Genomic DNA, 23,655 nt, shown 5'->3' on the forward strand with positions numbered 1-23,655 from the left:
AAATTGGTCAGAATTAAAATTGATTGCTAAACTGAGTAATGGTGCACCGCATGATGATAAAAATATGAGAAATTTTTAGAGTGCTTGGAAAAAAACTGAGAGCCGTCCATCCGACGAAATCGAACGGTGGAAACAAAGAAAATACCATGAAGTATCTAAAGAGAAGTAACAATTTGGTGGGATCAAGAACAAAAATAGTGAGAAATTACTATAATGACCTTTTAATTATGTGCAAATCTATTTAAATCTTTTTTGTAAGTACCTACAAGTACCATTGGTACTTTAAAAGCTTTGTAAAAAAACTCTAAAAATGTTTATCCTTTCCAAAAAATCACTTGTGCTTTTTTTAAATGCTCCACTATGAACACCGCTAGGACGGGCTTGTTGGGCTGGGCCAGACCCACTCTACGGAGATCGAGCCCACCAGATTTGTTCGAGCATCGGTCTCCACGTGCATTCTTCTCTTGTCTCTTCCCGTTTCTCTTCCACGCCCCGCGACGCAGAGCAACCAACCGGCGACGCGCGGCAGCGCGGGGCAGCGGCGAGGCCCCACCCTCAGGTACGCGAACCCATGCCCGAAGGCGATTGGTAGCTGGCTTGATCCACCTAGCGGCCCAACGACGGCGGTGACCACAGGCGGCGCACCGGCGCAATAGGGACATAGGGTTCCCCCGGGGTGGGGGTGGGGGTGCGGCGGCGGCGGGTGGTTCCTCTCCACCGGCTATATAAGCCGGAGGTTAATGCCAGCCCGGGAGCGGGGTTGGAGGCGAGGCGGCGCAACGTGCGGGCTGCAGGAGACAAATGGAGTGGTCGCTCTCGGTCCATCATCCCGCCAATAAATTTATGCGTTGTATTGTGTGTACGTTTCTCTGATCGTTGATGCGTTCGCACCCGCGCAGATTTCTCATCATTCCAACGCAGCTTCTCGGTCCGTGAGGAAATTTGACGCGATCCACTAGGGGTTCTAACTTCTAAGTGTCAAGTTACGGCTCCATTTGGATACCCCTCCTAAAGTTTAGCACCTATCACATTAAATCTTTGAATACTAATTAGGAGTATTAAACATATACTAATTACAAAACTAATTGTACAGATGGAATCTAATTCGCGAGACGAATCTATTAAGCCTAATCAGTCTATGATTTGACAATGTGGTGCTATAGTAACCGTTGCTAATGATGGATTAATTAGGCTTAATAGATATGTCTCGCAAATTAGCATTGGGGTTGTGCAATTAGTTTTATAATTAGCTCATGTTTAGTCCTTCTAATTAGCATCCGAACATCCGATGTGACATTGCTAAAGTTTAGCACCTAGTATCCAAACATCCCTTTACGTTGCAGACTTGCAGGGCTCACAAGGTGTTTGATGTAATGCGTATGCTGCTCTGCAGGGGGCAACTAGGCCTGAGTTCAGCGCACACGGGTCATAGGTGAGACCATGTCGACGCCGGAGGTCCCAGAGCGTGATCGGCTGAGCGAGCTGCCTGATGACTACCTGCACCGCATCCTGCGCTTCCTGGACACGCAGCAGGTCATCACCCAACTCAGCAGCCTGTCACGACGGTGGCAGTACCTGTGGGCGACCATGCCCTTTGTCACCCTGCGGTCCGGCTCCGAGAAGTTCGGGAACTTGCTGCTGCTCCTCCGTGATGGAACCGTGCCGCTGCACGCGTTCTGCCTGCACAGCTGCGACGGGAAAAACTTCGACCATGCACACAGGTGGCTACGCCATGCCCTGACACGTGAGTTCAACCTATTGCGCCCAGGTCGGTCTGTCTCCCGTGCCTGAAGAAGCTGCACCTAGACTCTGTACCACTGGAAACTCGCTTTTAATCCCGGTTGGTAGGGAACAAATCTTCCGAAAATACATCCGAGATAAAGGTGGAAAACTCACCTTTAGTTCCGGTTGGTAGGGAACAAATCTTTTGAAAATACATCCGAGATAAAGGTGGAAAACTCAACTTTAGTCCCGGTTGGTAGGGAATAAATCCTCTGAAAATCCATCCGGGATAAAGCAATCGAGACAAGGGGGGTCTTTAGTCCCGGGTCGCCAGGACTAAAGGGGTCGCCAAATATGCGTGTGCGCGTGCGTGGGATTCGAACCCACGACCTCAAGCCTTGCGCATAGCTTTCTTATCATTCCACCTACACAACACATCTGACTATAGGGGATGCAATCCTTTTGCATTAATTCGTGGGGAACCCTTTAGTCTCGGTTTGTGTTACCGTTACCGGTTGGTAACACAAACCGAGACTAAAGGGTCCGAGGGCTTTAGTCTTTTTCAGCCACCCGTGGGAGACCTTTTAGTCCCGATAACACAAACCGAGACTAAAGGATCTAAGGCTTTAGTTTTTTCAGTCACCTGTGGGGGATCCTTTAGTCCCGGTTGGTAAAAAGTCGAGGGCTTTAGTCCACCAATCAGGATTAAAGGGTCCCCACGGGTGGCTGATTTTTTCACCCGGGATTACAGGGTCTCCCACGTGTGGCTGATTTTTGACCTAGGACTAAAGGGGGCCTTTAGTCCCGATTGATATTTGATCTGGAACTAAAGCACCTTTTGTCCTGGGCCAACTTTGAACCGGGACAAAAGGGATGCATGGAAGGTGAGTTGTCTACTTAGTGTACGGTTTGCTGATCCATCCGCGGTGGAGAAGATCAACTCTCGCTGTCCAGTTCTTGAAGAGTGAGTTTGTCCTACTGCTTCCTTGGTTCATTCAAGATATTATCTGACACTCTGAAGATTCTGTTCATTACTAACTGCTATTCATATGTGATTCAAGTTTCTGCTCCTAATGTTTGTTCCCTGAGGTTAACTATTTTCGGGAAAGTTCATCTTGATCGAATGCCATTTCTAGTGAGTGCATGGGTGTACCTTTGTGATGGAGGAGTTTCGCACCCTGCTCAGAGTGGATATGATCTCATTGCAGCAATTTGCAATGCCCAGCATCTTGAGTTATTCAGATTTAATTTGTTTCTCCAGGTGAAAATCTTTCTTCTCCTAACTGCAATGCTGCTTTGCACCTCAAGTTACACCTAACATTATGTTGATTGTTGCATCTAAAGGATATAATGGAAAACTCAACTCTTGAGGGCCTATCATTTTGCAAATTGAAGAGCCTGTACATTGGAGAATGGCGGGTCATTGACTTTTATGGCCCATTAGCTTATTTCCTTCAGTGCGCTCCTAATTGGGCTGCTCTTACTCTGGACCAGTGGAAGGTAAACTGTTGCATAACTACAGTCTGTACGCACTGTTTTAGAAAAATGTCTGAAAAACTTACGGAGCATTTCTCTGCTACTACAGTTGTATCAAAGAGACAAAAGGAATATGGAGTCCATGGAAACGAAACCTAAAGTTGAGCTGAAACCGGTGTCTGCTCTGACCAGAGACATTGGAGAATTCCGCAAAGTGAGACTCTTATTGAAGGAGAAGACAAAGCCTAAGGAGACAGAGGTAGTATGGTTTTAGACTTTTTTTTTAGTGGACGGTTCCTCGGCAGTACTATGGTGCTACTGTTCATCGCTCTTCCGAATCAGTGTCTGCATCTGTTACCTGTGCTGCCATTCGTTTGGCGTAATACTTGGGAAAGTCTGGACTTGGTTATTGTTGGATATTACTGGGCTAAATTATCAGGTTATCGGCATGTACTTTGTTTAGGGTATTGATCGGCAGGCTCGTCAGTATTAATTTAGTTTATGGACTTTGAGTAATATCTTGCATCTCTTACTTGGTCTTGGACTCTTGGTCATGTTTGAGTATTTGGACATGTGTACTGTGTGCCACTGGAAACTAGATTTCAAGTCTCTCCCATCTTAAAATCTGATATGGATATCTTAAATTCCTTGACCCCTTTCAAGGGAACTAGTGTGGTCAAGGGAACTAGTGTGGTCTAATGCAGAGATTATATGGAAAGTTTAAGCATTTCCTAGTTCTATGTTGCATCTATATAATGATCTTGCGTGTGTGTTGACCACACAAAACCATGAAATAATAATGACTTCATTTTTGGCATATTAGCCTACGCACTATAGAATTTACGTCGTGTGATTACAATAACGATTGTGTGGCCTAGGAATTCAATTACATATCCTTTGTGGATATGATGAATTTCTAATTTGGACAATCACTACGGGAAACATGAAAATTGCCGAGTGTATTTTTTTTGCCGAGTGTTTTTTTTCGAGCACTCAGCAAACAAGCTCTTCACCGAGTGCCAAGCCAAAAACACTCAGCAAACCGGGGCTTTGCCGAGTGTCAAATAAAAAACACTCGGCAAAGAGGGAGGTTTGCCGAGTGTCAAAAAAAACACTAGGCAAATAGGGGGTTTGCCTAGTGTTTTTTTGACACTCGGCAAAAAAATAATTTTTTTTCCTCTTTTCACCATGAAATTTTTTCTACTCCCCACATACAACATGTGGTACTCCATGTTAAAATTTGGTATATTTTTGGATTTATTTGCTATATTTATTTAATTAATTGCATTTCAAGGGAATTTTTGGTATAAGTCAAATTTGAACTGCAAGTGATTCAAATTATGGAACAAAATGAGTAGAAAAATGATATTCATATTATTCGGCCCAATTTGAGACCTGACCCATGAAATGACAAGAAATTTCGAACATCTTGTTCAGGAAACACGACCACGAACGTGTGGCAGTGGTATTTTTAAATTATAAAAAAAATAAGCAAAGTCTGAAAATCATGAGATTTGTCATGATGTGAAGATATCATAGGTGGAGGCTGTGGAAAAAAATTAAGAATGTTTTGCACATTTCGTCACATACGATGTTTACAAACCGAAGCATCTCAGAAGAAGATTAGTAACGTTGAGAAGGATTGCATAAGATTTGGAGTCAAAATGACGGTCGAGTTTTGATTTGACTACAAAACTTTTTGTATAGTCAATAGAGAACATATATTGGTTTGTGTGAAAATTTGGTATTTTTTTGAAATGGTTGGATATTTTTTTAAATTTTTTTTCAAAATAAGTTTGCCGAGTGTCCTACGTTGGACACTCGGCAAAGAAACCCTTTACCGAGTGTCCACGTAGGACACTCGGGCGACCTTTTGTTTTTCCCAACCTTATCCCCGCACCGCACCGCACCGTTCACCTGCACCGCACCTTACTCCCTCGAACCTTCTTCCTCTCTCCCCCCGCCCCCCGGCCCCGCCGCCCGGCGCCCCCCGCCCCGCCGCCCGCCGCCCGCCGCCCGCCGCCCGGCCCCCGGCCCCGCCGTCGCCCGGCGCCCGCCCCCTCCGCCGCCCGGCACCCGACCCTGCCCGCCGCCGCCCCCTTCTTCCCCTTCGGATCTGGCCGCCGCCGCCCCCTTCTTCCCCTTCCCTGGCTCCCTCCCCTCCAGCCGGATCCGCGCCCCCTTCTTCCCCTCCGGCGCGGATCCGGCAGCCCCCACCTCTCTCCCCTCCGGATCGGGCGCGTGGTGGCGGGCGGTAGCGGCGGGCGGCAGCGGGCGTGGCGGCGGCAGCGGCGTGGTGGCGGCGGGCGGCAGCGGGCGTGGCGGCAGCGGCGGGCGGCAGCGGCGTGGCGGTAGCGGGCGGCAGCGGGCGGCGTGGTGGCCGTGGCCGTGGATGGCCTGGGCGTGGCGGCGGCGGCGGCGGCCAACTGGAGCTGCCCCCGGTGGCCGGGGTATGTTTTTTTTATTTTTTCTGGAAATATTGTTTGCCGAGTGTTTTGTGCCACTCGGCACACCCTTTGCCGAGTGCCCGACCAAAGACACTCGGCAAAGTTAACTTTGCCGAGTAAAACTTTGCCGTGTGCTCATCGCCGAGTGTTACACTCGGCAAACACGTTGCCGAGTGTTTTTAGGGTTTCGCCGAGTGCCTGGGGCACTCGGCAATTTGTAGCTTTCGCGTAGTGAATTAAGATAACCGCATATGACCATCACCACACACTCATGACTATAAGTTTCCTTATGCTTTTCACCATGCGGGAATACACGAGGTACTTTCCTATTTGTTTACATTGGGTGCGTCCTAAGCTTCCCAGGCTCACTACCACAGGAAAAAAGGTATCTATGTGAGATTTCACTCCCCGTCAATCATTAAATATTTAGATTCTTTTAGTAAGGATCTATTTATGACCCAATACACTGGTTTTATTCTAATCACGAGCATTTACAGGCATTAGGAGAAAAATTATAGCACCACAAAGAATATTAAGAAATTGATTGGAACGCATAATGCATTTTAGGCTTAGGATCGCATAGCAAAACATGGTCAATATTTGCAAGAAATTACGAATCAACTACTTCTTCTCATGGAGGGGCATCGCGCTGGTGTGGAGCCGATATCGAGCCTCTTCTACCACAACTTGATTCTCGGCTGGCCGCGGGGATGGAAGGAGTTGGGGACGAGAAAAGGAGGTGCGAAAGCAGATGGGGAATGGCAGATCGAGTGGGGGGAGAGGGTGTTGGTCGAGCTTGGGGAGGAGTGTGGGAGTGAAACGTTCCTCCCCTCCAGCTGAGCGGCATTCTCTGTATTTGTGTTCCACCTAAACTGAGGGTCTTGCACTCCTGCTACGGCTGGCGCGCGCATTCGTGCAGGGCATCGTTTATGCATTGAAATCTCTTCTATAACTTGAGATGTATATATAGGCTTAGTATAAGAGTAGAAGTTCGCCGGCAGCAACCCGATACCCATCCGGCGCCCGCGGGCGGACCACGCGGCCGCGCCACCCAGAGCTCCGCCGCTGTTGCTAAATGCGTCGACTGCGGACACTGTCGACTGGCCATTGCGGCCGCCGCTCTCTGAACGCCCTCGCCAGCGCGCCGCCACCGTGCTGGCAGCCGACATGGCGCAGATTTCGTTACTGCGCCTGTGCCGTCCGCCACGATTCTCGCCCCGCGACCCCTCGACCTCGAGTCCGTCCATGCAATGCATGCGCCCGATTCTTCAACAGGGCCAGAACAGAGACGCGTGGGGCCTGGTTGATGCGCACGGGTGAGGCCGGCCGGCCGGCGTGCAGCGAGGACGTCATGAGGATCGATGAGCACATGGGATGGATGGGGTGACGAAGAGTGGCTGACATAGTTTCGTGCGCGCGCCACGATGCCTACCATGCCGGCTGTCGCGCTGCGCCTAGAACGCGGTACGTACGTCGGCCCCTATGCTGGCAGATATCACGCATTAATTCACACCATCGCCACGCGAGCTAGATGGCGAGGCTCCGATGTGCTCATAAGGAACAAGATGGAAGAAGTTAGCTAGAGACGCCCGGCCTGAGTGCGGCGGCGCTCCGGCGAGCTGCGCAGGAGGACCCCAAAGGGCGGACGGTGTTTGAGATACCGTCCACCCCCGGGTGCCTACCGCGCCGTCCAATCGTGTTTGTGCGGTCCAGATCGGCCCAGCCGTCTAATCCAAGGAGGGTCTTGCTCGTCGTCAGTAGCCCAAGGCCGCGGTGCTCTCTGTTGGCGGCTACCGTGGTGAGAGCCTAAAATTCTATTCTTGTATGATAAGCTCTCAAGTTGCAGGTACGAAATACGAAAATGTAAAAGAGTAGGTAAGAAAGAATGCAAACTCAGACATGATGATTTATCACATGGTATTCGTAGGCAAATAGCATCCCTAGTCCACATTGGAGCTCCACCGAGGATATACTCCCGGTTACCAAATCTCTCCCGATCAAGGTCTTGAACTCGCCATAAAGGCTCGTGCCAAGCTAGATGAGAAATATGCCACTAAGGTAAGGCTCACCACTCCCTCTCTTCCGGTCACCTTGACACCGTCTTCACTACGGAGTTTCTCCACCAAGGAAGGGGTCTCCTCGTCCCCCGCAAGGGACGCACACGGTCGTCGACGCCGCTCCACACCAAGCCGGAGAGTCGAAGACTTGCTGGCAGCCACCAAGGCTCCAAAGCGCCGGCACACCTTGTACAACTATAGTTCACTCATTGAACCGATCACAAGGCAGCAACACCTTGCACTCTCTCTTCTATAGGCCTACTAGAACTAATCACTCTTCTAAACTTGTGCTAAGCTTTTGATTAATCACTTATGCACTTTTGGTGGATTGGATGTGTTCTTGATTAGTCTTGATCTCCAATGGATTTCTGCACACTTCAGCAACTTCAAATGTGTGAGTGGAGGGGGTATAAATAGCCCAAAGCTTTAAAGAGCCGTTGCTCCAACGGCTAGTTAAAGTGTACGATCGGATGTTCCAATCGTTCCTTTTTGGCATGCATCGGAACATCCGGTGCAACTAGCCGTTGGCCTCGCTGCGCCCAAGCTCTTCACTGACACATCAAAATTCACCTGATGCTTCATCCGATGCACCATCGGAACATCTGGTGCTAAAGGGGTTTCACCCGAAATCTCTCTAGAACTTCGCAAAGTAAATATGCTTCATCCGACGCCTCTAACTTGTGACCGTCGGATCATCCGGTGCCTTGGGGTTGTCTTCGTCTTCTCTGCGAATTACTCCAACGCATGTGAAATACAGGTTGTTGGATCATCCGGTGCACTTCAAACTTTTTCCCTGATTTTCATGTTGTCCCAATTGCTCCGATGGTTAGTCTGATGCTTGCTCCAGTGGACCATCGGAACATCCGATGGTACTGAATTTTTTGAGTTGAAAACTGCCACTTGCACACCGAAAATACCATCACATGGATGTATTCCATCACATAGATGCTTGAATACAATAGAATAATCCTAGGTACCATAGCTTGGTCACTTGAATACCACCGTTTGAATACAGAAAATACCGTTATTTGGATCACTTGAATACCATGATTTGGACTTTTGCCATGGTTTGGTTTGCATGCTTGAGACCTAGAAAACCTACAAGATACATGATAAACAATTCATTAGTCCCAATAACTATATTGTCATTCAATCACCAAAATTACAATCTATAACCCACCATTTTCACTACACGCGTTGACCCACGAGCAGAGCACAAAATCCAAAACAGAAGTGCTCGGCTCAGCGCAAGACTCTTCTCAGTCACTCGCTCGGATAGACTGCGAAGAGGCAACGCCAAGTCGCTCGGTCGGTGTTGCTTTCATGGGCCGGCTATACATCTAGCTGCAATGCTGGATTGACTTTCTCCTCGGCCCAGCCGCCCGGCGGGCGTGCGTTTCACTCACTCTCTCTCTCTCACACACACACACACATATATATATATATATATTACTACTCCGTATCAAAATATTTGTTGTTGTTGATTTTTTTCACAATGTTTAACCATTCGTCTTGTTCAAAAAATTACTTTGCAATAAGTTTTTGAATAAGATGAATGCTCAAACGTTACCAGAAAAAATCAACAGCGACAAGTGTTTTGATACGATGGGAGTATCTTATTACGAGCAGAAAATCTAGCGCGCGGTGGGTTTTCAAGCTGGACATACCATGCATCGTCGATTACGTGCCAACAACAGCAAAAATTAGAGATTAAAAAAATAAAGCATAGAGTCATCAGCAGATAAGAGATCATATATATTTACACACGTCGTCATCATCATCAGTCCATGCGGATACGAATAGTGTCAATATTTGTCGAATAATGATATATTATTCGTCCTATTCGTATATTAAATATCGAACTTTGAGTAACCGGATTTGGATACGGTACGGATATCGAACGTTTGAATTCGGATACGAACTATCCATTTGAGTGTCTGAACTCCTTCGATCGGACGAACGGACGGATAATATCCATACCACTTTCATCCCTAATTTTGCCATATCGCCTGCACGTACGATCATATCAAAAAGCATTTCCAACCTTGATTATTGTGCTGCCAATTCGTCGGATGTAGTAATGACGACCAGCTAGCAAAATGATCTAAGCAACGGGCACGACAGAGTGTCAATCGAGGTCACCCAATTACCAGAGACGGAACCAGCGTGGAGCCGGGGGGGCTAAGCCCCCCTACTTACGCTGGAACCACGGAAGCCCCCCCTCCCCACCCTCCTTATGCTTTGGATCCACCCCCAGCAACTGCGCGAGCTAGCTCACGCAATGGCATGCGGCTGGGCACCGTACCCTTTGCGAGTTGCGACCCATCAAGTCAGGTGGCAAAAAATCTTGTCATGCATTTCTCCCTCAGTTACCGAAGCGAGAGAGATGATCTCCTGAGATCCATGTACCCTACTTCACTGCACGTTATTATATATCCTCACATTGGATAGTCATCTATCCATCTTCAGAATAGTGCAGTTGGTATGTGCTTCTCTTGAAATACACTATACGGAGTAACTAATTTCATTATATTTGGATAAAAATAATGTAGTCAAACATTAGAAATATAAATTTAATTATAGGGAAAAACATGAAATTGATCTTAATCTAAGTGAATATTAGATTCTAGTTTTATTCAATGAAATTTAGATGAGATAATAGAAATGAAAGTTGTATGAATCTGAATTTGGAAATGGCTACGTCCTACGTGCAAACTTTGAAGCTTCCACTTAAAATCCCAATCCTTCTATTTTTGGACACTGTTAAATCTAGAATTGGAACACGATTAACTATGAACAGATTTACCAATTATATTTAGATTTTATATAAAAAATAGAGTAAGGTGATAGTAGTTATGTTACGGATGTCATTACTAATTTGTAATGCTATTGATGGAACTATAATATTACACCATGTTATCTAATGTATTTATAGTATTTTTGTTAAATTTGGGGAAATAGATATTCGAGTTGATGAAATGCTTAGTATGCTACTCTTACCAACAGCTATACTTATTTTCATAAATATTCAAATTCTTGTAGATAAAGAAGATAATAGGTGGGGGTGTTCGAACCACCGACTAAGTGGGGTGCCTTTCAAAGCGTCTAAGGCGTCTAAGGTAACTTTGTTATTCTCAAGATCTGCCAGCCTCATCAGTACGAATGTGTTTGCACTGTAATTTTTCTTTTTAAAAAAAAGTTATACGGTACTACTTCCTCAGTTCAACTACATATAAACTATACCTGCAACATTTGAGTTGCCCCGCTAATAAAGCTGCTTCTAAATCTGTTCAGATCTATCTTCGGATATTTTTATTATGAAGTGTGTTATACATGCATGCACATCATGTAAAAAAATACTTTTGCTTTCATTTGAGGAATGAGCAACATTTGCCGCTGACAGCCGTTGATGATCGCGTCCGCTAGATCCTTTGCACGGCAGCCATGCATGGTGCAAACTGCAAAGTAGTGGCATTCTGCTGCATGTTGCTCCAGTATGGTGCTGTATCATAATCATCATCTAAAAAAGATCTCTGGCATTCCCATGCTGCTGTCATCACCCCACACGTTTTGCGTCAAAACTAGCATTGCCTAGGTTCGTCGATCCACTTGGGAAGGTTAGGGGAAACAGACATGCACAAGTGAAGTAGAATAACCTTTGAGGTGCTGACCAGGGCCAGGCAGGCGCGTACAGAAACGCTAGCAAATGTTTTGGCAGCCACAAGCGCAGTGCAAACGGGCAACATGCCAATGTGTAATGCCGTGGACCTGCACGCGTCGGATCTGGATCGGACGGCCTCAGGGTGCCGTGGGGTGCGTCGTCGGACACGCCAGGGCCAGCCGCCACAGCCAGCCAGCACCCACGCGGCCACGCCACGCATGACGCACGAGAGGTCGGGTCCCGTCCCGGCGCCCGCGGGCAGTGTCCGGGTCTCAGGAATCTTCCCGGAAGTTGACTCGCCGTGCGGTGCGCTGCTAATCCGGCGAGTAAAGAAATTGGGTAAAGTGGCCGCGCTAAGTACGGTCATTTCATTAAAAGAATGTCATTCTAAATCACTTTGCAGGTTGCATAAGGAAAATGGTAACACCAGACACACAGCTAGTAAGGGTTAGTGGTCTGGATGGTACGTAAGAGCATTGCAAAAAAGAAAAAAAAAGGAAAAGAAGAGGAGAAGCTAGCAGTGGTTCGTAAGAGGTTTTGAGAAAGAGGGGGGATGCTTCGACTTCGACCAGTTTTCAGCTATCCGAGGGATTGAGCACCAGTCGGGGTCAAAAAGCTTAAGTTCTTAAGCAACGTATTTTTCGAGCTAAATTAAATTAAAGCCGTTAGGAAACGATTTGGTACGTTTCTTTTCTCCGAGGAAGCAAAGCCACTTCGTTCTCATCAGTTGCTGCAGCAGTACATGTGGACACACGCTATGGACCGTGAAACATTTTGTAATAACGGTGACACCAGCAGCAGCGTTACCACGGACACATTATTTCTTGTGCTCTCTGAGACCTGCCCTCCGAAAAATTCTAGCAACTCATTGCTAGTTATGAGTAAATACCCTAATAATAAATTAATCCGGACTGTGTTGATGATCGAGAGAAGTAATTTAGACTTTTTTCTCCTCACTTTTTAGACTTAGGAAAAAATGGTGCGGTGAAAGGAAAAAAAGAGGGATTAGTGGATGCAACAGAGCACGATTCCGCCGCCGCCGCCGCTGAAGCCTGACCTCCCTGTCACGTGGATTATTGCCGACGACTTTCGTCGGGCAGTCTAGGGGGAGCTCCTGCTTCCCTGGTTTTACTGCTACGTGAATCCCATCTAGGCTTCACGGGAGTAGACGTGGAAGCAAACGATCGTTTCGAGGCAGTGCTTCCAATCTAGTTCAAGGAGTTGAATCGGAGTTGGATTGACGTGGAAAAGTTGATCTAAGACTCAGGTTGGACCACGAGACGGACTGGCTATATATACAACGGTGAGCTAGGGTTTTTCTCTCGGTTCTGCTCGTGTTCTTGGTGATGGCTCTCTGGTCATAATTGTCCTGCGTCCTGCGGTGGGGTGATAAGGGATTTCTGATGAGGAGATTGCCCACCCGAAGTCAAAGGTGCTTGACACGTGGAAACAATGGCTGGCACGAGCAAAGCGATGGAGTTGGGTGATGTTGCTGCATGGAAGATGGCGAATCAGGAACAAGACAACAGATTGGTTCCTGCTATGGATCAATCTCCAAAATATGGAGAGAGGGAGGTCGACAGATCTGAGAAGAAGGGGAAGGCACCTCAGATGCAGGTGTCAAACCCTGATAAAAGGATTGTTCTGGCAGGTCAGGTAATCTAGTGAAGGAGACAGTGGCCGAGGAGGAAGATGAGTATGTCTTTGAAGAGGATGAAGAAGCAATTCAAATGCCTTTCAAGAGGAGGTCAATTGCCCGATATTACTCCGGTCAGGAATTCTCCAGCTGGGGCATGTTCAATGAACTGAGCAAGGCGTGGGGCAAAAAGGAGCCAGTTCCTTTCAGAACGCTTGGTGATAACAGATATCTTGTTGACTTTGATTCTAAGAGACTATGGAAAAAGGCCATCAAAGGTGGCCCATGGAAGCACAAGGGAGATGCTCTGATTTTTGTTCCTTATGGTGGAGTGATGAGAACTTTAGAAATCATTATTGAGTCTATTACTCTATGGGTTCACATTTATGATATCCCGATAACTATGCTGACAGAGGGTTTTGCAAGAGCTTTGGGTGCAAAGATTGGGAAGGTGTTAGAGGTAGGTGAAGCTCGCAAGAATTACAAAAGAGTTAGGGTTGATTTTCCCCTGGCTAAAGCTATTATGCACACGTAGAAATAAAAGTGAGAGGTCAAGGCCCAATGGAGTTTTTGCTGCGCTATGAGAACATACCTTATTTTTGCTTTGGGTGTGGAAGGATAGGACATGCTCTACGTGAATGTCCAGCTGAAGGTCAGATGGGAGGTGATGTGAACTTTAGCAAGGCCTTAAGGTGCTCCCCACAGAAGAAGGATGAGGGGAAGCAGATGACAATACCAGCGGAGGACCCTGATGCTCGGCGAGGCCTCAATTTCAGTTGTGATCAGAGGTGTAAGGTTATGTCATCTGCAAGTTCTTCCAATAATCTGAACAGCGGCAAGAAGAATATGCATAAAGGAAGAAAGTCAACTGATGGAGATAATGAAGTACACGTCAATGAAGGGAAAGAACACTCAGGGGTTCCGACGGAGGTAGCTGAGGATCTTGTGCATGGTGTGGAGAACATGACAAGGGACATACAACTTTTTTAGAAAAAGGAAATGTTTCTGACCTTTGCAACCGCACATAGCTAAGTTTTATAGCATTCTCAGCTCAAAAGCTGATGAAAAAAAGGTGAAAAGATGTACGCATATAAAGGAAATAAATCAAAAGCAAAATCTATTATTGCTTCTCCAACCATTCTTAGCAAAGATATCCAAAGCAACAATCTCCAACGCTTTGCTTGCTGAACAAATAGTTTTCCTTGATTCCTCACGCTGCAGTAGAGACCAAAATCGCAAAATATGCTCCCCTAAAAACAACCTGCATAAAAGAGATAAACCGTTTTTTCTTAAAAACCAAATAGTTATGCGTACACCAAATAGCCCACATAAGAGCTGCGACCCCCACAAAAATTAGTAGTCTTTCTTTCTTCCTTATGCCCGTTAACCAGTTTCGAAGCATACAAGATACTGATTTAGGTGGAGTTAACCCAGTAGCTATATGAACAATCCTCCAAATAGTCTTAGCATGCTGATAGTCAAAAAAGAGATGTTTAATTGTTTCATTACAATTACAGAAACAATATTTTTGACTTCCAGGCCATCTTTTAAATGACCATCCACCTATTGGCCACCCAAAGAAGGTCTCATGCATGGATTCCTTTGTGGATTCGAGTGAAGAGTCTGGTGGTGTTAAAAATGCAAGTGGGTTGGGGACTCGCCTAAGTATGCATGAAAGATTGATGATGGCAAAGGACTCCAAGGCGGGTGCCAAAGTGGAGAAGAAGGATGGTACGAAAGGACTAGGAGGAGCTGCAAAGGAAATAGAGAAGCAAAGGAGGAACAAGGTGGCTCTCAATCTGCACATAGTTGAATCTATCGAGATAGGTTTAGAACTTGTTATTGAGAAGGCTTGGCAGAAGGGTAGTGACTTGGGATATATAGCTGAGGCACTGAAAATAGTGATGAAGGATTTGCAGTGCTGGAGTCATGAAAAATTTGGGCAGGTAACAAAGCGCATTGAGGAGCTCCGGGTGCAGTTGGAGCTTCTTGAAAGGGATGAACTGGTACACAACCGTGGGATCATTCCGAAGGCAAAAATGGAGCTCGATAAATGTTATATAGAGAGGAAATGATGTGGCTTCAAAGATCGAGAATCTCCTGGTTGAAAGAAGGGGACAGGAAAACCAAATATTTCCACAGAAAAGCACAATGGCGGGCAAAAAAGAATAGAGTGAAACGTCTAAAGAAGAAGGATGGCAGCTGGTGTTCTGATCAAACAGAGATGCAACAAATGGCTACAAATTATTTCAACGTCCTTTTCCAGAAAGATGTGAGTGTCTACTCACAAGAGGTAAGTGATTTGTTCTAGCCTGTTATTTTGGATGAAATTAACTTCGATCTGTGCAAGCCATATACCGAAGAAGAAATTGGAAATGCATTGTTCCAGATTGGTCCTATAAAATCTCCGGGACCAAACGGGTTTCCTGCTCGTTTCTTCCAGCACAATTGGCTAATTGTGCGAGATGATATTGTGAAAATAGTACAAGACTTCTTTAAAACTGGAAGGATGCTGGAGGGGGTTAATGATACATGCATTATCCAGATTCCTAAGGTTCATACACCGGAAACGCTCAAAGACTTTTGGCCAATAAGTCTCTGCAACATCATCTACAAGGTAGTGTCAAAATGCATGGTAAATCGCTTACGACCAATCTTGCAGAATATTATATCACCTTGTCAAAGTGCTTTCATCCCTGGCAGACTGATTACAGATAATGCGATTATTGCTTTTGAGTGCTTGCATGCTATTACCTCTAATACAGATGAGATGAGCCAATATTGTGCTTACAAGCTGGATCTCTCCAAGGCGTACGATCGTGTGGATTGGAGTTTTTTGAACAATGTGTTGCTAAAGCTGGGCTTTCAGAGTTCATGGGTGGATTGTATTATGACATGTGTGTCAACGGTCCACTATAGGGTTTGCTTCAATGGTGTCTTATCGACACCAATCACTCCTACTCACGGTCTTCGCCAAGGTGATTCGCTGTCGCCTTATTTATTCAACAGGTAGGAGAGGTGAAAGATATATTGGACACCTATGGTCGTTGTACTAGACAGCTAATAAATCCTTCCAAATGCTCCATTATGTTCAGTAACAATGAGACGAGTGCTGTAAATGACCAGGTTGAGTAGACGGCGTTTGAGGCTAAATATCTTGGCCTCCCAACTCCGAATGGAAGGATGAAAGGGGAACACTTTCAATCATTAAAGGAAAGGCTAGGCAAAAGACTGAAAGAATATTCAGAGAATAATATATCAACAGTTGCAAAGGAAACATTGATAAAGGTAGTGGGCCAAGCATTGCCCACCTATGTTTTGAGTGTGTTTAAATTGCCTCTAGGTCTGTGTGATGACCTGACAAGCATTATGCGAGAATTCTAGTGGGGAGTAGAGAATGGTAAAAGGAAAACAACCTGAGTTGCATGGAAAGAACTATCCCTCAAGAAGTGTTGTGGTGGCATGGGTTTTAAAGATCTACGCCCATTCAACCAAGCGTTGCTTGCTAGACAGGCATGGCGTCTGATAGCTTTCCCAGGTAGCTTATGCACCAGACTGCTGAAGGCGAAGTACTACCCTAGAGGATGCTTAATTGATACTGCATTTTGTTTGAACCCCTCTCAGACATGGCAATCCATCATGCATGGCTTGGATTTACTCAAAAAAGGAGTAATCTGGAGAATTGGATGTGGTTCGTAGGTGAGGATTTGGAAGGACCCTTGGATACCACGTGAACATTCCCTTCGGGTCATGTCCAGACAGGGGCGATGTCGTTTGCGGTGGGTCTCTGACCTACTGGATATTACTGGTCGTGTTTGGAACCTTGACAAGTTGGCTGGATATTTCAATCCGGCAGACGTGGATGCCATTTCAAAAATAAAGCTCCCTCGCAGAGGATTTTGTTGCATGGCACATGGAGAAAACATGAGTGTTCTCAGTCCAAAGTGCTTATAATCTTGCTCTTGATCTTCAATCACACCAAGTTTGGGAATCCACGAGTGCGTTGCCTGATGGAGAAAGGAAACTTTGGAAGAATGTTTGGAGTGAAGGCATTCCACCAAAGGTGAATGCATTCACCTGGAAGCTGTGTAGGGTTGGGCTGCCTACAAGGCACAACAAGTTCATGAGGAAAATGGAAATGGATGATTGCTGCTTGTTGTGTGACAGAGAGACAGAAAATGGTTTCCATGCCACAGTGGCATGCCCACAAGCACGAGGACTCAGATTGGCCATGAGAGAGCATTGGTGTTTGCCGGAGGAATCTCAGTTCCTATACACAGGTCCATATTGGCTTCTTTTGTTGCTAGACGGATGCACTGAGGAACAGAGAAACCTGATCAAGCTCATACTTTCGAGAGCATGGACAGTCCACAATAATATTACTCATCAATCGAGGCTGATAAGTACTCTAGAATCGGTGCACTTCCTCCTGGCGATGCAGCCCTCACTGTGCCAGATACGGCAAGGAGCTGATTTACATGATCGGAAAGGCAGGCCGTCCGATAACAGAAAGAAGAAAGGGAGAGATAAAGCTAATAAGGTTGCAACAACATCATGGGAGCACCCTCCGACTGGCTGGGTAAAGGTCAATGTGGACGGCTCATTTGTGGCACAAACAGGAGAAGCAGGAGTGGGCGCCATCATCAGGAAGAGCAACGGTGAAGTGGTATTGACAGCTTGGAGAGTGCTTTTCAGGTGTTCAAGTGCGGTGGAGGCAGAAGTGCTGGCGTGTGTGGAGGGCCTCCGTTTAGCGGCCCAATGGGCACAAGGTTCAGTTATCCTGGAATCCGACTGTGCAAGAGTTGTCCAAACACTTCAGAGAAAGGAAGACAAGTTGGAGCTTCGCTTCATGGTGATGGAAGCGCTAGAGCAAGCACAGCTGCTTAACGAGTGGAAAATCAGTCAGGTAAAGAGAGAGCGAAATCTAGTGGCAAATGAATTAGCGCATTTTACGAGGAGGGACGTACACTCAACAGTTTGGTTAGGGAGAGCGCCTGCCTGCGTTGACACCCTAATCGCCAACTATTGTAATTCCTCTCTGTTTAAGTAATAAAGCTCTCTTTTACCAGAAAAAAAGTCCACTTACTATAACACTACTAGTCCTAAACACTTGTATAAGCAAAAATCTTAACATAGAAAGAAAGTCCTGCCCGATGGCGCTGAATATATTGAACAAAAAAATTGGGCTGACCCAAAATAGTTAAATCATTTATTTTCTTACTGAAAATTGATGGGCACGCCGGCCATCCCGACCCGATTTTCCAGGTTTGATTGAGTTAATTAATGGGCAGATTTTAGGTCTGAAATAAACTGGACTTTTTTCATCAGCCCAGCCCGAGCCCAGTCCAGTCCACATAATGCTCATGTCTACCAGACTACAGGCAGGGGCGGCTGATCCAGAGTCCAGAGACCCGTGCTGGGGGGCCGCAACCCGGATCCAGCCCAAGAAACACCGTGTACCCCACCGGTCAGCCCAGCTTATAACACGCACAACAGCCAACAAGGCACAGCAACGCACGCTCGCATCGCACTCGCACCACGCTCGCGGCTCTGCTTCGTTTTCGGCGTCGTTTTTTTTTTCCTTCTCCCGTGTCGCGGCCGGCGGCACCCTCCCCAATCCCATCGCCATCCGCCCATCCAGACCCCGGGCGGCACCCCGCGGCAGCAGGCAGCGACGCAGCGTCGCGGCTCCCGCACCGCACCTCCACGGCTTGGCCAAGGTGCCCAGGCGGCAGGGGCGAGGGGCGGATCCGCCGCGGCGCCATTGCCAGGCAGTGCTGGTCCACCCGGATCCACGCCATCCGCCTGCAGCTACCCGTGTTCGCGCGCCGTCAAGGCGGATTCAGCCTCCACGCCCCCTTGCTCTATTTAACGCTAGTATAAGCGCCGCCGCCGCCGCCGCCGCCCTCCGTCGGTAGATCCGCCACTGCGGGTAGGAGTCTGCCGTTTCTAAAAAAACCCAGTCTTTCCTGCCTTGCTCCGCGGCCGAGATCGATAGGTTTCCAGATCTAAGACCCCCTCCTCTGGCCGAGAGATCGCGCAGCTACTAGGGGAAACACCCAAGAAAAGGTAATTCCTTTTTTGCTTCGCCTCCCGCTGCAAGAAAAGTATGGTGGACCTGGTGGTCTTCCTTCCTTCCTTCGATCATGCAATTTGGCTGCTACATGCCCGGGTGTTGATCCTGTTTGGTTCCGATTGCAGATTTTTGTGGGGTGACGGAGCAGGAAGAAGAAGGTATTGGAGAAGACAATGGTACAGAAATGGTCTTCATGATGAAGCGGGCGATGGGGCACTGGCGGAGATAAGGGATGCTATCGGCTGTGATGGATTACTTGAGATCTTGCTGGGGACCTGCATCGCCGGCCGGGCGCCCCCGCAGAGGATCAGACACCGCCGGCCGCCAGGACGGGCTCCTGTGGTACAAGGATGGTGGGCAGCTCGTCAACGGTGAGTTCTCCATGGCCGTGGTCCAGGCTAATAACCTGCTGGAGGACCATAGCCAGGTGGAATCGGGGCCGCTGAGCGCAACGGACCCTGGCCTCCAAGGCACCTTCGTCGGCGTCTATGATGGGCACGGTGGCCCGGAGACGGCACGTTACATCAATGATCATCTCTTCAACCACCTGAGGAGTAAGGCCTCTACTTCTGCTGAAGTTCATGCTTTAGATCAAATAACGATCAAGCTATGCTATCTGTTTTACGATCGATATATCCAATTTTTTGATATGCAAGTGTGTATTAGCTGATGCCGATTGCTCTCAAGTAAAGATATTTGCCATTTCAATGGGTCTGTATTGTATGCGTGAGTTGCATAGAATGATGTTCAATGTAGAGTTATACGGAAAAGCGCGTGCAAATTTAAATGCAGTCATCTTTAGACAAAGAGCCAATGTTACCCTAAATTCGATCTTGATATAATTGGAATAGAATGGAAGCACATCATTCCATGGAATAGTGTGATAACTATAAAACGGCTAGAAATTATTGATGATCACAAAAGGATAGTGCCTTCTGTCACATCTCCTAATTATATCATTATATCGTTTAACTGCTTATCTATTTTCATTTATGCCATTGCATGACAAACTTAGTTTTCCAGGATTTGCATCTGAGCACAAGTGCATGTCAGCGGATGTGATTCGGAAGGCTTTCCGAGCGACTGAGGAGGGGTTCATTTCTTTAGTTAGTAGCCAATGGTCATTGAGACCTCAATTAGCAGCGGTTGGCTCTTGCTGTCTAGTTGGCGTGGTTTGCAGTGGAACTCTATATGTTGCAAGCCTTGGAGATTCCCGTGCTGTTCTTGGGAGACTTGTCAAGGGAACTGGAGAGGTTTTGGCAATGCAGCTCTCAGCGGAACACAATGCATCCTATGAGGAGGTTAGACGAGAGCTGCAGGCATCACATCCTGATGATCCCCATATTGTGGTCCTAAAGCACAACGTTTGGCGTGTTAAGGGTATCATCCAGGTATAAGAACTTGAACTGTAATTTGTGTAAGATAAAGTTGTTAGTTTTTGTTCATTCAATCTGACTCATGTATCAAATATTTTGAGTAGTCTTAAAATTTTTTTCTTGTAACCTTGTATATTCATCAAAATTGAGATTTGTGTGCTGTAGGTAGCTAGTTTTATGTTTGCATTTTCTTTTTTACTTGATATTATGTAATTGGCATTTCATTTACAGAGCCATATTTACATGTATTTATGATAATTCTGTAGACATGGAGATGATCTTGGTAATGTAGTAACAATTAATTAAATTTTTTATGCAAATGCCATGCCAATTACTTCTGGTGCTTAGTGTGTATAAGAAACTTCTGGCATGCAATGTTACCTGTTGAACTTCTCTGCTTCCAGGCATCTCATATGGTATGATGATGTTTTGCAGATAACAAGGTCAATTGGAGATGTATATCTGAAGAAACCAGAGTTCAATAGAGAACCTTTGCACAACAAGTTTCGCATCCAGGGAACTTTCAGGAGACCACTCCTTAGTTCTGATCCAGCAATTACTGTACATCAAATACAGCCAACTGATAGGTTCATCATTTTTGCATCTGATGGACTCTGGGAGCATCTTAGTAATCAGGAAGCAGTTGACATGGTTCAGAGTAGCCCTCGAAATGTATGTATTCTTATCTTATGTTTATTTTTCTGTAACTTGGTTCTTTTGAGGCACAGTGCTAGTTTGTTTTTTTGTTTATCTGATCAAAATTACAAGAATACACTTTTGTAGTAGTTTAATCATGCTTTGACTGATGTTTCTGTTGAGGTAGATGGATGTACCTTGTTGCCTTTGAAATTCGAGAGTATAATATCTGTAATTTTTTATGTTTTTAGAAGCATCTGATCTAAGTTTCTAAAGATGTAATGAGTAACTTTCTACAATAAGTGTAGTAGATTTAGCCATGGTATGAAGGCACCTAGATTGTTGAATGTGAGAATTGTACCAGAATAAGTATTTTCTAAGATCTAGGTCTTTAGGCATTCTAGTCTGTAGGATCTACATCTACTATTTGCAGTATTGGTGATTATTGTGTGTAGCAAAGTGTAATTCAAGGAAACTGCACTGTTGCTTAGTCCCTCCAAGTTTGTGTTCTTCACATCATACTGGATTAGACCGTCTCCAGGACAATCTGGAATGTTATCGTCATCTTCATTTTCATTTGTTTCGCTTGAAGCTTTGGTGGTTGAGTTGAAGATCTACTTGTGTAATCTTGATTATTTCCAGAACAGATATGTCTGTTTGTTGTCTTCATAAGATTTTTAGTTGGTAGATACTCCTGACAATGACAGTCTCCAAAATGCAACTCTGACCACAGATTTCTACTGTGGTATATCTATAAAACCGAATAAATTATGGAAATTATTCCTGAAACAAATCCGCACTTGATTTTGAATGTCACAGATCTAAATACTAAAATATAGTTTGACTGAGTTTATGTAAAAATGGCATGTATTTGTCTGATGGGAGGCTCACGTGTAAATCTGCATTCAACATGAAATACGGATGATCTGTTTTGTGACCGCTTTGTCTATGTTTATCATGCCTCTCCAAAACTACGGACTTGCTTCATAGAAATCACATTTGCTTTTCAAAACTTGGTAATACTACAGTCTAACTAAATAAATGTCATCCTTTAATGCATGCGGCCATCCCTTGAAAACTTGACCACTAATATATGCTAGAGCATTTATCTGTCACATTGAAATGCTGTCAAACACATCATGATCATATGCTTCTAATTCTTGAAGTTTTTGCTAATTAAGTTGTAACATTCTTTTTGCTACCATTTAATTAGGACAAACAAGAGTCAAAATTTATATACGATACCATGTCGATGTCCTAAACAAGCAATGAAACAGGTGTGGAAGTATTTTAATAGGCAGGATAGATCAAGCGCGAGTTCACAACTTCCTCATTTACAATTTTTTTGTTGGTTTATTGCTCTTACAAAAAGATACCAGTTGCTGTTTTGTTGACTCTAATCACTTTTATGCCCAGGGAATCGCTCGAAGATTAGTAAAGGCCGCAATGCAGGAAGCTGCGAAGAAGAGGGAGATGAGGTATTCAGACCTCAAGAAAATTGACCGTGGGGTGAGGCGACACTTCCACGATGATATAACTGTCATCGTGGTCTTTTTTGATTCAAATGCCATGACAACTGCTGCCTGGAGCAGACCCTCGGTCTCTCTCCGAGGGGGTGGTGTTCCAATCCCTTCGAACACCCTTGCTCTGTTGTCAGTTCCCACAGAGCTAAACAGCTCTTACTGAAACCATACTGGAGGTGAAGGGGCCAGGCAAGAAGATTAAAAAAAGTAAAGGAAAAGGTAAAAGAAAAAGAAAGAAAGAAAGCAGCAGTTGTGATCAGCTGTAGTGTATTTTGTCGTATGCGTTCTTGTAAAACCTTTTTTAGATTCTCAACCTGGTGACAAAGCGTACTGATAGCAAGGTATAAGATTAGATTATTCTTAGCTTTTTTTTTTTCTCTTTTTTCTTACCCTTTAGATTCACTCATGGGATATCAGGTGGCTGTACATTCTCTGGATCAACTTGTGATAATAGTTCATTCGCCCTTTTGTGCAGTAAAATGTTCATCATGCCATCCCAAGACTGATCCGATTGTCCAGCAGGTTGTTCTGATGATGCGTGCTCTCCATGGTCCATGCAGGATTGGTTTTGTTTCCTGGCCTGTTCTCCACATCACTGTGCTGACATGGTGAGGCGAATGCTTTGCAGAGTATTGTCATTTTTAAAAACAAAAAGGGTGGAACAAAGTTGACAACGGTGCACAGCAAAGTATGCTCGGCTACGATTAAAATTTACAAAGCAAGTATGCTCGACATTTCACAAATTTAGGTTTAAACAAAATGATTTGTGTGGCCACATGGGTTTGCACGCACAGCCCTCATCTTTGCAACATGGGCCTCAATCCCACGGCCCGTGGGTGTTCCTCGATTTTTTTATTTTTTTATTTTTTATTTTAACATTTTGCAAAAATATATGTCAAATAAAAAAAATTGCAAATCCATAACGGCTATAGCAGTTCAACCGACAAAAGGTGCACTGTAGCAACCTTACCGTCAGTTTAACTAGCAGAATTTCCCTTATCTGAACTACACATTTTCAAAAAATCATAACTAGAATGGAGATAAA

The 23,655-nt window shown here is 45.6% G+C and overlaps 1 protein-coding gene across 1 annotated transcript; it reads left to right on the forward strand.

Moving 5' to 3' along the window:
- The first annotated feature begins 18,522 nt into the window (after positions 1–18,522).
- On the forward strand, positions 18,523–23,110 carry LOC101752467 (probable protein phosphatase 2C 72). Its single transcript, XM_004951532.3, has 5 exons — positions 18,523–19,068; positions 19,201–19,629; positions 20,099–20,466; positions 20,887–21,123; positions 22,504–23,110. The coding sequence occupies exons 2-5, from the start codon at positions 19,308–19,310 to the stop codon at positions 22,771–22,773; spliced, it is 1,197 nt and encodes a 398-aa protein (XP_004951589.1). The 5' UTR covers positions 18,523–19,068; positions 19,201–19,307; the 3' UTR covers positions 22,774–23,110.
- The last annotated feature ends 545 nt before the right edge of the window (positions 23,111–23,655 follow it).

Source organism: Setaria italica, chromosome I (assembly GCF_000263155.2).
Source record: "Setaria italica strain Yugu1 chromosome I, Setaria_italica_v2.0, whole genome shotgun sequence".
Lineage (NCBI taxonomy): Eukaryota > Viridiplantae > Streptophyta > Magnoliopsida > Poales > Poaceae > Setaria > Setaria italica.